This window comes from Cygnus atratus, chromosome 3 (assembly GCF_013377495.2).
Source record: "Cygnus atratus isolate AKBS03 ecotype Queensland, Australia chromosome 3, CAtr_DNAZoo_HiC_assembly, whole genome shotgun sequence".
In the NCBI taxonomy this organism is placed as follows: Eukaryota; Metazoa; Chordata; class Aves; order Anseriformes; family Anatidae; genus Cygnus; species Cygnus atratus.
In genome coordinates this window covers 59,250,294-59,264,317 of record NC_066364.1, presented here as the reverse complement: position 1 = coordinate 59,264,317, position 14,024 = coordinate 59,250,294, and the positions used below count along the sequence as shown (strand labels likewise).

The window sequence follows — 14,024 nt, the reverse complement described above, 5'->3', positions numbered from 1 at the left end:
AGAAGCAGCCAATGCTGTTCAAGACTATCCATATCTTCTCCTTTTGGGTATGCATTTGATCTACAACTGAACCTTCTTGGCGGATGAAACCTTCTCCTAGAAGCTCTTCAGCGTTCTCAGATGTTATGACTAGATACTACTGCTACAGAAAGTTATGTATTCATCACACTGATTCTCTCAACACATTCTCACTACTCCACTAGCTAAAAGTCTTGGTGTTTGAACAGAAAATGCCTATTTTCACGTTTAAGCATATATACACATTTTAACATAATTCTGTTTTCAAAAATGTCTTCCCTCCTGGGATGATCATGATAGACCGCAGGGTTTTTACAGTCTTTAATTAGCTAATCACTGATATTCAAGCAAAACAAGTTCAAGCCTGGCTTCTGATGTGTATGGGGACTAAACAGCCTACTTACTGCGCAGCTTTCACTGTTGTCTTCTCTGTGAGGCACAATGAAAGACAAGGCATCTAGAGACCCTTCACATTCCAGAGGAGTTTCAGAAGTATTTTTACAACTAGTCAGCATAATGAAGAAATGACTTGGAACAGGAACTTCTGAGTTACCACGGTGTCTGAAATGCATAAGATCTGTCAGTAAATCTACCAAATCATACTTGTGCAAAGAACAAATGGCAATAATCAGCTATATTCTGGCATATTGACTTTACCAATCCATGTGTTTAATTGAAAGAAAGCTAGTCCTGGAAGGAAAATTCATCTGTAATCAAAGTTGACAGTATATTCCAGATTAATATTCCAGATATCAAGTTTGGCTTGTAGGCTGATCCAAATAATGAGTTTGATGAGGTATAACAACTAAGAACTGATTTATCATAAAAGGTGCAGGAATTTACCATCTGTCCGCTATCTTAAACCAATTTTGCTAGCTGGGACCAACTACTACATTTGTGCTGACAACTTAGTAGTGGAATACTGCCAGATACATAGACTCAGGAATATCAACCACAATACTAGGGATAAGACCCTGCCTCATCCACTCCTAGAGGCAATATCATAAGTTTTCAGGCTAACAGACATTATTCCACATGCAACAGCTTCTCTTACACCTCACTGTCAGGTTTTAGGATGACACATTTCTAGCATGCATTTTCTATGTGCTTGTTGTTTACTTCTGAGCTTTACACAGCTCTGTTTAGAGCCGTTTTACTGCCTCTCTCTGAACTGTCATAACCTGACAAGGGTCCATCTCAGCAAGATGCCTTCCTGGCTAACAAGGATCATAATTACTTTGTAACTTCTAATGGAGTAGAGAAGCAAAGGATTACAATGCAAAAGATTCTCACCTTTTCACCTTTTCTGGGGTATCATACAGTCCATCAAAGTCATAATCAAACACAGGACCACTGACTACATTGACACCATTTCTGGCTGCAGCATATTCAGGCAGCAGATATTGATGGAAGTAGTTCCATAACACTGAAACACAGCAGTTGAAGTGGTAAGCATCATCTCCAAGGTAGGAGATGTTAATATAACTGTGCAGAGTTTTCAGTAGAGTACAGGCAGGCATGGTAAGCTAGGAAAATAGTAAATTATACAGGTGTTCACAGTTTTCAAAGGCTACATCTATCATGGCTAGCATGCAGACCCACATCTCTATTTCATGTGCATGTTTTCAGTTTAGATGTACATGCAACGTCTCCTTACTTCTATATTCTTAATTCAATTTAAGAGAGAACTACTGCTCCATTACAAAAAAAGGACACCTCTTTTGTCCAAAGGAAGTGCCATACTTATTCTTCTTTTCATCAGGAATGTGCTTAACCTCCCTTAGCTGACTGCCTCGTGTCCACTCTCACCTAGGAAAACCCAGGTTTTCATATCTTTTCTGCTAGAGATTTGATTATTTTCCTGTTTCCTTAGTGATTGAGACCCTAAATTTCTGCCAGGAAAGTCATCTGAGATTAGGAGATGTTCCTAAAATAGAAGTGAATTTAACTCACATAACTGAATAACTGGCATCTAGGTTCTCTAGAAGACACTGTATAAAACCTTGTTTAGATAGGAAAGGAAATGCAGGCAAAAATATCAGGCATTAAATGGAGACATCTATACTACAATCCTGTGCAACTAGCCAGTTGATTAGGAATCATGAGCTCACAATGGTAGGTCTTTGTCCCGCAGCTGACAAGCCTACTTCAAGGAAATTTTCACCAATATAAGAAGTCCACAGTCTGGGGAGCTCTTATTTCACAGAGACAGCTGTATCAGGGATCTTTTTCATGGTTTGGAAGCAAGCAAGATATCAGCACTCTTGCATTCAAATGCACAAATATATACCTTTAAATGCAGGATACATTGGCACAATGTTGCTGGTAAGCAAGGCATCATAGTGAGGCCTCCCTGCATCTGTCATCAAATCTAAAATCAAAAAGGAATTAATTACTTGGATTTGTTACTTTAAAAGCATGAAAACACAACTTTAAAGATTAATGTAATGATGTTAATGTGGCGCTGACCTAACTTCACTTCTCGAAGTTGATGTGGGTGTCAGTGGTAACTTCAGTATATGCTGAAGTTTCCAGTTCCAAAAATAAAATAATCTTAGCAGCAATACTAATTGCACTTGTCACAGTGGACACATATTTTAACATTTTAGAATATCAGAACAGGTTTTTGAACTGAGGGGAAGGGTATAAAATTCACTCCATGAATGTCAGACCAACTTGTTCTGCCTACAGAATTTAGGCACAAAAATAGGAGCTCTGTTTGACTTTGCAAGTTACACTTGATGTGGATGTTAAAATAACCCACTACTCAATACTTTATGCAGTAAAATGGATGTAGAATACTTCCAGATCACATCAACAACAGTTCACATACAACGTAACCATTTGTAAACAGCCGAATATTTTTGTAATAAGCGTCGAGAGCAAGAGCATAACTTTTCAGACCAAATACTGAATCCCTTTACTAAAGACCACATAGGGCATATAAGAGTATATTTCAAGTGTAAAATAAACTTAGCATGGCAGTTTTTCACTTAAGGACAAATGCCTCAATTTTACTTTGGGTAGTTCCAACTAATTCCTGTCACACAAAGTGAATTTGCAGTTTTTTAGTTTGCCAGACTTGACTCATGTTTTACACATTCCTTCCAGTTTCTTCCGTGAGATGCCATGTTAGAAACTTGACAAGCTCAGAAGCTTTCAGGAAGTAGTAAATGACCTTGGACAACCCACCAACTGCTGAAGCACCTGTAATGTTCTTCTTTCTCATATGCTAAAAAGAACTGCAATAATTCAGCAACCACTGCTTCAAACTCTGATTAATCAATCAGTAACATTTATAAAAGAATATAGCTACTGCATTACAAATTATTTAAATCACATATACTGTAAACAATGAAGGCAATGTATTTACTTGGAGGAGAAAGGAATCCATAAGATAGCCGAGGATGATTGTTGTGAAACGAACATGTCTGGTTATGATTAAAAGGAATACGAACATCCTTGTGCAAACAGCTGGAGATATCTTCTGTAGCAGAAAGCCATTTGTCCTGTTGAACAAGAAGAAAATATCACTGGTAAAATGGACAGCTGACTTGCAATAATCTCACAGGGTGGGGGATTGAAGAACTCTAAATACTTAGCAACAGTTGCCTTCAGTGGTAGTGAAGAGACTTAAGATTCAACTGGTATCCCTGTTTCACCAGTGAAAAACAAGCCCTCCCATCTGCTACATATATTTTGTAAATAGATTGAACAGAAGTGCAGATTTCTAGCTGACAGTAACTTTTTCCAAATGAAAAGTCAGAGGTCCCCACAAAGATAACTTGATCTGGTGTGAATGTATTTGCCCATTCAGGCTAAGAATCAGAGGCAGCCAGATGTGCTGTTAGTCATCTCTCCCCAAATGGCCACTTGCTACAGTAAATGGTTGCTTCAGGCCACCAAACTCTCAATAAATTGAAGATCAAGCCAACCTTGACAGAGCTTAGCTTGATTTACTTGTTGTAGTCATTATTTAAAATCTATGAGGCCCAGATAATCGAACCAAAAAGCATCTTCTACAGTCCTAATTCAAGAATGACTTGGCTTCTACATCTTCTCCAACTTGGAAAACCAACCTGAAAAACTTTCGTTCTTGAGATCATTGATCTGCATGTATATGAACATTTTAGCATAGGGCCCAGGACATCAAAGGCCAGATTTATCTCCACCGACTTCCCCCCCCCTGCCCCAGTCAGGATGATCTTCTGATGGAAAGATTGGATCAGGGCATGAATGGTTGTAGATAGTCCAAAGGTTACCTTTTCAAAAGGCTCCTACAGCACTATGAGTACCACTTAAAGACTTAAAGGATAGCCCTGCCAAACTGCTATAGTGGACCTATGTTGCCAAGCCGTAGACTCATAGGGCCTCAGTACCACTGGCAATGGTCTCCACACTTCCTGGTGGATCTGCTCTCTCCACAAGACAAAAACCGCAGCTCATGCTGAGGAACAGGAAGGAATCAAAGCCAATCCTTACTAATATAGGAAAGTAAAGAGAAGATCATACAAAATGCCTTTTTATATCTCATATATATTTGGACTCAATACTGAGGCCACTTCTCTTCAATATCTTTATCAATGATCTGGATGAGGGGATCAAATGCACCCTCAGTAAGTTTGCAGACGACACCAAGTTAGGTGTGTGTGTCGATCTGCTTGAGGGTAGGAAGGCTCTGCAGGAGGATCTGGATAGGCTGGACCGATGGGCTGAGGTCAACTGTATGAGGTTCAACAAGGCCAAGTGCCGGGTCCTGCACCTGGGGCACAACAGCCCCAAGCAGAGCTACAGGCTGGGAGATGAGTGGTTGGAAAGCCGCCTGGCAGAGAAGGACCTCAGAGTATTGGTTGATAGTCCACTGAATATGAGCCAGCAGTGTGCTCAGGTGGCCAAGAAGGCCAACAGCATCCTGACTTGTATCAGAAATAGCGTGGCCAGGACTAGGGAAATAATTGTCCCTCTGTACTTGGCTCTGGTGGGGCTGCACCTCGAGTACTGTGTTCAGTTTTGGGCCCCCCCACTACAAGAAGGACAATCGAGGTGCTGGAGCGTGTCTAACAATGGACAAAAAAAGCTTGTGAAGGGTCTGGAGAACAAGTCTTATGAGGAGCAGGTGAGGGAGCTGGATTTGTTTAGCCTAGAGGAAAGGAGGCTCAGAGGAGACCGTATTGTACTTTTTACAATTACATTAAAGGAGGCAATAGCAAAGTGAGGAATCAGTCTCTTCTTCCAAGCACCAAGTGATAAGACAAGAGGAAATGGCCTTAAGTTGCACCAGAGCAGGTTTAGGTAGGATATTAGGAAAAATTTATTCACTGAAAGGGTTGTGAATTGTTGGAACAGGCTGCCTAGGGAAGTAGTTGAGTCACCATCCCTAGAAGCCTTCAAAAAATGTGTAGATGTCGTGCTTCATGACATGGTTTAAGGGTAGACTTGGCAGTGCTAGGTTAACTGTTGGATAAGATGATCTTAGAGTCTCTTCCAACCTAAATGAGAGGTATTCAGGAACAACTTATGTTCAAGCTTTTTACTTTTCAAAGTTGCTTCTAACCTTTATTCAGTTACTTACATCTTTGTTAATGGTATACGCATTCCACAAAGACATCCTGTAGTCCTTGCTGTATGCATTTACATAGCGGTAATGGTAAAGTAGGCAGTAATTATGTCTCTTCTGCAGAACTCTGGGCCGTCCATAGGGCAAAGTAAGTTTCTCTGTCTTCTTAACTAGAACAGAAATAGTGCTTGTTATGTTTCAGTCAATACTGTTTTTTGAGAACCCTCCTCTCTTATACACCTACACTCACCCTAGTTTCTAATTACCAAACAGAGAAGTCACAGTAATGGAGTAAAAGAAACTAATTCTTGTATCAAAGGTATAGTTTCTGTGACAACGCAATAAGTAAACTGACAATGCCAGTATAAAGTAAAATACCAATATCCATAATTCAAACATACCACGTTCAGTTTTACAGTATAGTTAAAACATTTTGCCATTTAAAATAATAGATGAATCTGATGCAAATTTAAGTCTTAGTTGACTTTGTGTTTTGATACAAATATATAACGTGGGATCTGCTTTTACTTAACATTTAGATGGGACACAAACCAACTGTCATGATTTCTAAGCTGCTAAAGGGACTACTTTAGCATAACCCACAAAGTCATATTAAAAGTGACACTTAAAGGGCTATGAAATATAGAGATCTAAATGAAATACTGGTTAGATCTTCAGATGCATGTGGACTTGCTTTATAATGACGGTGACAGCCACAAAAGCTTTCTTCTCTCTCTCTCTCATGGACCACACCTCTTTAGAAAGTTTGTATACGGAAATAAATATCTCCAAGTGCTTTATGCAAGATATTGCACAAATCCTTGCCTAAGACACTGCCTGTTTATATTGATTGGCCAACCACCTCATCCAACAGATGAGTGAAGACTTTCCTTTACAACCATATCTTTCTGATACGGTACGTGGGATCAGAAGAGGAGAAGTTATTAAACATAAGCTGAAGAGTAAAGCGGAGTTAGCAACAGAATTATTTAGAGTCAATATAATTCAACTTAAAAAGAAAAAAAGGTAACTAAAGAAAGTCATAAGAAACACATGCTCTTGTAATCATCTGCTGCTGTCAAAAGACGTCAGCAAAAACTTTCAGGTCCTTCTCCCCACCCACCCTCCCAAGATAAGTTTAAATTTCATCAAAACATTGAAGACTATTTTGCTGACTGGAAACAAACAAAAATTAAGTTTTTCAAGTTTCTAGTTCTCTGACGTAAAATAAAAAACTAAGCAAAGCTAGAATATTATGAAATTATCTTAAATAATAAAAATATTACTTTGCTGCTGAAAATTGAAGTATTTTCAATTGTTACAGGTCTGGAATTATAAGGAAGGGTATCAAGGTTCAAAGGATATTTTCTGTTAAGTAGTTCACTGCCATCCACAAATCTACAACTTCAAGGCAATTGTTTTAAATGAGGAAAAAAAACGTTCAATTAATGCTGCAGTTTTCTTTCTCACTGTAATTCCACATCACAAAGAATGTCAAGATTATGACATTTACTTCTCTGTCCATGAAGGAAAAGGCAAACATTTTAATTTTTTTTTCATAAAACTGAATATGCAGTTAATACCTCATTGTTCTCACAGGCTGTCAAGTTATAGCGATCAAAGCCAGAATATGCAAAGGTAATTAATAAACTCTAAATAATCTTAAGGAGCACCTAGTCTGGCTAATAAATTTTCATTATCTGTGATAATGCCTTTTATAACTAATAAGTGCACAATTCATACAACTTAAAAGCAAATTACTGCTATTAAGATGAGTGCTAACATAGGTCTCACTCATAATCCAAGCCCAGACCCCACTGTTTCAGAAATGTAGATTGAGCACCTTAGGTTCATATTTTAACAAAATGGGACTAAAATAGATTATGCGCCTGGCATATTTCTTCAAAGCCAGATTCAGCAGAGCACTCAGGCTTCTACCTACACATTAACAACTTATTTTAGTGAAACTGCTTACCTGCTACAGGAAAAGCACATACTTCTGCATCTTACTAACTGTATGTCACTGTGTGCTCTCATGGGTGTTACAACACTGAAAGATTTTTAAAGGGCTCTGGGACACATTTTAAAAAGATGCCCTATTGTTAGTGGAAAAGACTCAAGAAAACTCTGCCCACTTTTTGTGCCAGGGCAAACTACACAAGTCAACAGAAGGCTTAAATTAGTCCTGAATAAGCAGCAAGTATTGCTGTATGCCTGCCTGTAGCTGGCATACAAAGCCAGTAGTTAATAGTGAGGTACAGTGGGGCGTCACCAAATACAGAGTTTATTTGCTTAAGAAACAAGGTTTAATTAGCAAACACATGGCAAAGGTCTCTATCAGCTTATTTCTCCTTCTGACAACCTAATCATCTTGATTTCACTTTTTAAAGCATTAGTATATTCCATTTCAACTTGATTTTCATTATTTACTTATTGTCTTACTTGCTTCATGCTCAAACTAGTCTATTTTGTTTTATGAGTCATGAGCACATTTACCACCTTGCAAACTGCAGCTCAAACATGGCATGTGTGTTCACAGTTTTGAAACACAGCAGAATCACAATAAGCAATGACTTAACTTAACCCCATGTAACAACCAGATCACATGAATACTCCATGCTTCATTATAAGTGTGCTGGCATCACTTTCTTGTCAGATACTTCCCTATACAACACCTTTGCTTTACCTTCTGGAGTGATCATTACTTCAGTGCTGGAAAATTCAGATAATAATACATGTGCCATAGAGACACACATACAAGAATAAGCATTTATTTAAGAGCAAATGGTTCAGCAGGACTGCATCTGAATCCCAAATATATACACAACATCACTATAACCCCAGAGTAGTTCAAAGAATTTTTATCCCACATATTTGAGATTTGCTCAGAACTTTAGACATCAAATATTTCATGTTTTTAATCATTCTTACATTTTTGTTATCATTCTATTCTACTAGCTAAAGTTCTTACCTTCTGTTTCAGTGAGATTTAAACGCTGTTGAAAATCCCTTACTGGCAAACCCTGTAAGTATAAAGCAAAAACACTGAGATTCTCCTATGTGTTCCACAAAGCAAATTATGAGGTACTGCTACACTTAAAATAACAAATGTTAACACTTCTGTCTTGCAAGTTATCCCTGTACAGAACTCACTGACATCTACGGGAAAGGAGCCATGGAGAATATTCAGAAACATGCTTTTGCCACAGGCAAAATGAAATACACAGCCCAAGGACACAACATAGTCACAGAAAGAAAGTTTCAACACAATTTAGTGAAGCAAGAACTGAATGCTTTCCCCATCAAAGCTTGCTTCTGCAGTGTTTTCCAGGCTCTTCATAGCTGAATGTGTCTTTACGTAAGAAAACTGCAAAAATGAACGTGCAAATACAGGCTAGTACCCACTAGCCCCAGGCAAGATTTCATTTTGATCTGAGACTAGATCAAAAAACAGATAAAAAACCCAAACTGAAAAACTACAGGGTAAATACATAATCCAGAGTCTCGCTCTGAATACAACACAGACATCTGCCTCCACAACTTCAACCATTTCAGCACATACCACTGTCCTGCAGGAACAGCCAAGGCTCACTGGAAAGGTTCTTTGTCCCACAACAGAGCATTCAGAAGGATGGATTGTTTCTTTGGGATGCTGAGGGATGTAAACGGGATTCCTTAAAAGATGATTTAGCTGTCCATGGGTTCCGTTGTTTGGGGCTGGTTTCAAATCAAGCAAGTCTACAAAAGAATTCAAATAACAGGATGAAAAAAAAAAGACTGTAACACACTGCTGCTTGTATTGTGATTACGGTTATGGGTGATTAGAAGTATGGGTGAGTCAATAATCCTGCACTGCTTGCTATTCAGAACAACTGAAAGGGAAAGTAATGACCCCTTTAAAAGGAAGCACATATATTCTCAGCTAGGGTTCAGGATAGTATTAGTCTGCTTGCAAGGACAGAACAAGCACAAAAAATGACAGAGGATTACTTCCAAAGGGAAGTGAACTTGCAGCATCCAAACATGCAGTAGAAGACAGAATGGAAATCTCAAACACATAACATGTGGCTACACATTTAAGTTCTGTTTTTTTTTGGTGGTGGTGGTGGGTTTTTTTGTTTTTTTTTTTTTTTTTAATTATCTGGAAATTAAGTACATACACTTCAGTTAAACATCATTAAAGTGTAAAACTGTAGAAGAACCAGCATAGAACGTGGGTTCTGCTTAGCACTGAACTCTAAAATGTTAAGCTTCAAAATTCCAACCAAAGCAGAGTCTAACCATAAAAAACATCTGTATTCCAAAACCACCTCTGCAGTTAAAGAAACTCAAGCAACTAAAAGCTGCCTAACACCAATGCTCAGAGATGCATCAGGCAATTTTGCAAAGCTGAAAAGACCAAGCCCCATTTCATGTTTAATCCTCACTAGGATTTGTAGATTTGTTGTTCCTCCATCTACTTCATATTATTTCATAGGTTTAGTATGTTTTCAAAGTACAGCAGGTGACGAGACAGCCTTGTATCCAAAAGCTCGGGGGTTAGATCACTCACCTAGAGCACAGGAGTTCAGAGCTCAGATTTCCTTCCTACATGTGGAAATTGAATACATTTCTCCCTGCACTGTGCCATTCATGTTATGACCTCATTCCCTCCAGAATAAGCTGCTTTGCTTTGGGAAGAATAAATCAAGGTTTCTAAAGCAGTCCCTGCTCCACTGAACATCTCAAACAAAACAATATATAAATAATAATAATAATAAAACAACAATAATAATAATAAACCACACCACAGAATCAATCCTGGAACTCACATACCCAGTTCAACAGCTAAATTACACGCTTATCTTCTTATCATTTTAATTGGAGCATCCAGGAACTCACAATATCTGAGAAACCCTCAAGTCTAGAAGTTCAAACGCTTTGGAAAACATGAGATGAAATTCCCTCATTCAGACAACACAATCAGTTGCGCATATGTGGTGTTCATGATTTGAGCTCTGTTGTGCTGCATAAATTGGAACCGTTCTTTCTCTAGCTGCCCTTTGAAGAAAGTACACCCTAGGAACCCAAATGACAAGGGAAAGAAGATGCCTTTCTGCCATCCAGAACCACGCCTAAAGCCCTTAGCAAGGAAAAGGTTTAGGAAGTTGTCTCATTTCATCATTTTCTACCTAAAAGTTAAGTTGCTGGCTTCTAACTCTCTCTGTACAGGATAGAAGAAATCTGTATCTCAGTTAATACACACAAGATGTCTCATCTGTCACTGAACTTGCTTCCATGAGATGCCAGTAAGGACTCTACCCCTCCCCTGAGGCATATACAGAACGGAATGGGGGAGTATAAGAAGGTTCAAGGAAATCAACCACTACATGACAAGACATCAAAACACACAAGGGTATGCAATACACACTTCCTAATGGCCTCTGTTTCCTATTCCAGCAAAGAATTTAAACATGTGGTTTAAATATGGTATACCTGAATATTGCCACTGATCTCAAGCATGTGCAGTGTTCCCGTTAAGTGCTTTCTGGATCAAACCCTTTGGCAACATATTGTCTCTCACAGAAGCATGTGTTAGAGCAAGCATGGATCCTGGCAAGAAAGAGAAGGAGGCAGGAGATAATGGAAAACAGGTGAAGACCTCAAAGGGAATAAATTAACTGTGAAAGCAGAAAAACTAGCAGTGGGCATTGGGAGAAACCATGAAATACAGAACGAAGGAGAACGGACACAAGAGCAGGAAATAACAGTCACATTGTATTTGAAAGGGGAAAAACAGGAGGGCAGCCAGGTCTGATTTTCTGAAATAAAACCCACTTCTCTGGTGCACTGAAGACCATGGAGGTATAAGAAATGGGGAACCTGAGTACTGCAGCTATGCAAATGAAGAGACTGAAGTTTAGAGCAAGACTCCAAAGCCATGGAACTGCAAGCTAACAATATAGCTGCAGACCATTAAAAGACAAAAAAGGTGCATTTGAAATAGCTGTGATATTAAACAATGAGAATGGACAGGGAAACATCCAAATTCAAGTAATAAAAGATACAATACATACATTGAACAAGTGACACAGACATGGGTGAATCAGGGGGAAAGTTTGTTACATGACTCAGGAAGGTATGTCAATTTCAAAAAGAAAATCTCAAATTCAGTTAACTGAATTAAAAACATCTAAATCAGATAATTAAAATTGAAAACATAGGAAAGGAAAACAACAAATAAGAACACACATGACAGACCTCACAAGAAATTGCTCAAGTGCATGAAAAATTGGATGGGGCAGGGGGGACATGACTCAGGCTTTCTGGAAATGAGCTGCGTGGCAGCTGAACCCATATCCTCATAACCGTTACTGTGATTGCTATTACTACACTGCCTGAGTAAGGTCACCTGAGGGATTAATATTGAATTAAGCTTCTAATTAAATAGGAGAGAGAAAGGGAGGGTGCCTTCTTGACGAGAGGGAGATTGTAAAGTAGGCAGTTTTAGTACTGGTAAGCCAGTGGCACGCACAGGGACTAGTGGAAAATACAGATATAAGCAGCCTAACTTGCACAGCCTGAATAGTTCTCAGTCATTTAGAAGCTGAATCTTTCTCAGAAAAACAAACAGCTTTTAATTAATGAAAATCAGCATGAAATCTTAAGGACAGTTTTCTAAGGGCTTTTAAAAGTTCATTATTAAAAGAAGATTTCTGACACCCAAAAGCTATTACGTTTTTAATGAACAAAGGAGACCCCCATTGATTGTACTTACCACACATTAAATTATATACTTCAATGTTTTCAAATGGATCAACCTGAGTTTGAAACTTGAATCCTGGTCCAAAACCAATGAAGATAGCCTAGGGTTCACAGAGAAAAGTGGAATTCTCTTTCAGACAGTTTGAAACTGAAAATATCTTCACACTCAGCATTTTCTTCCAAAAACTTTACTTTAGCAACATAGTATGGATCAAGTTAAAACATCCTTTTCTTTAAAAAGAATTCCAGTAAAATGCATGTAATCAGATATTTGAAAAGATATAGGAATAATTTTAAAAAATAGCAAAGGAGTCGTAGGAAAATCAATTCTGTCTCGTTGCCTTTAAAAAGATTCCTTCATCCATTTATGAAGTTCTTTGCTCTCCTCTGCTTTTCAAGAAGTTAAGCTCATTCTCCTAAATGATTTAAGTGATTTAATGAAAATGTTGAGCCAAAATAACCATTGCTGTTCATGCCCTGTTGTGGTTTAAGCCAGCAGGCAGCTAAACACCATTAACTCTACTCTAGCCGAAACCAGGACACCTGTAGACAATTTGGAAACTTTTAATTTAAGTCTGTAAAAACATCTGTTAGAATCGATGTTTTAAATAGATGAAGGAATTGTGAGATCCTAGACTTCTATCTCATATTTGCAGCTGTTTATTCTTCTTGCACCACTTCCTGAGCTGTGCTGGCACAAGCAATTGTATAGCCATACAGCAAACCTGATCCAGAAACTCGGTCAGTTCAAAACATTTTTTTTTCTATTGGCTCTTTTTCATCTGGTTCAGTTCCCAGACCTACTTAGCTCTGCAGCCACGCAAAGCTTACGCTAGGATAGAGCAGGGTTCACTGCAGGACTAAGAGCAAGGTAGCATAGGCAGCAAATGCTTGAATTCAACTGTTGTCAAGACAATTGTTTTTAAACTTACCCTGAGATATTCAGGTAGGGTTGTTTGTTTGTTTGTTTTTAAGTAAAGTAGCTTGTACACATCTGCCATGTAAATATACTGAATGAGCAATGGATGCTTTGCATTCTGCAGATCTCAAAGCTCTTTGCAAACAATGCAATTGTCTCATTTCATAGCTGTGTGGCAAAAATAGAGGCTAAAAATTCTAACTTCTTTTTTAAGATGTTAGCATAATGCAAGCTGTTATTCTGCAATTGTTGCTACCAAAATCTGTGGCCTAACAATGTACTCAAGAGGCCTAATCGCAACTAGATGAGGCAGGAATACGCTACCTCCTTTCTGTTGACCTGGGCAATTACACAGTATGAAATCTATGCTGGTATGATGTAAGCTACAACAGGATGAGAAAGACCAATTAGGGATGCTATAAACTGACAATCCCAAGTCTGGCAAGAAGTTTGACTTTATTGTTAAACTGCTTAAGAAAACTTATGCAGTCGAACTGTAGCAGAGAGACTACAGTACGCTGTCATTTGGCATCACATGGCCCTGTTGGTTTAACCCATGGTTAGGTATAGAAAAATCAACAGATTTTCTGTTGTCAAATCAGGGAAGAAAAGTAAGCCTGGAAGGATAAACTGATACACAATTAATACAGGTTTGATTAACAGTTAACAAAATAAGTTGATGTCAACACTAAATATTTCTATTTATCCTAATGTAAAATAAGTCTTTTAAGAGTAAAATCTATGTTTTACAGGGACTACATAGGTCTTTTTACAACACTGTTTAAC

The 14,024-nt window shown here is 38.3% G+C and overlaps 1 protein-coding gene across 1 annotated transcript in view; it reads right to left on the bottom strand.

Annotated features, from left to right (window-relative positions):
• The window catches only part of ENPP1 (ectonucleotide pyrophosphatase/phosphodiesterase 1), a 58,155-nt gene that overhangs the window by 1,350 nt on the left and 42,781 nt on the right, over positions 1–14,024 (bottom strand). The window contains exons 19-26 of the mRNA XM_035538667.2: positions 12,333–12,420; positions 9,138–9,313; positions 8,547–8,598; positions 5,591–5,745; positions 3,392–3,527; positions 2,309–2,389; positions 1,312–1,444; positions 423–579 (exon numbers count right to left, since the gene is read on the bottom strand). Of these exons, the coding sequence (XP_035394560.2) occupies positions 423–579; positions 1,312–1,444; positions 2,309–2,389; positions 3,392–3,527; positions 5,591–5,745; positions 8,547–8,598; positions 9,138–9,313; positions 12,333–12,420 (978 nt within the window). The remainder of the gene's footprint in view (positions 1–422; positions 580–1,311; positions 1,445–2,308; positions 2,390–3,391; positions 3,528–5,590; positions 5,746–8,546; positions 8,599–9,137; positions 9,314–12,332; positions 12,421–14,024) is intronic.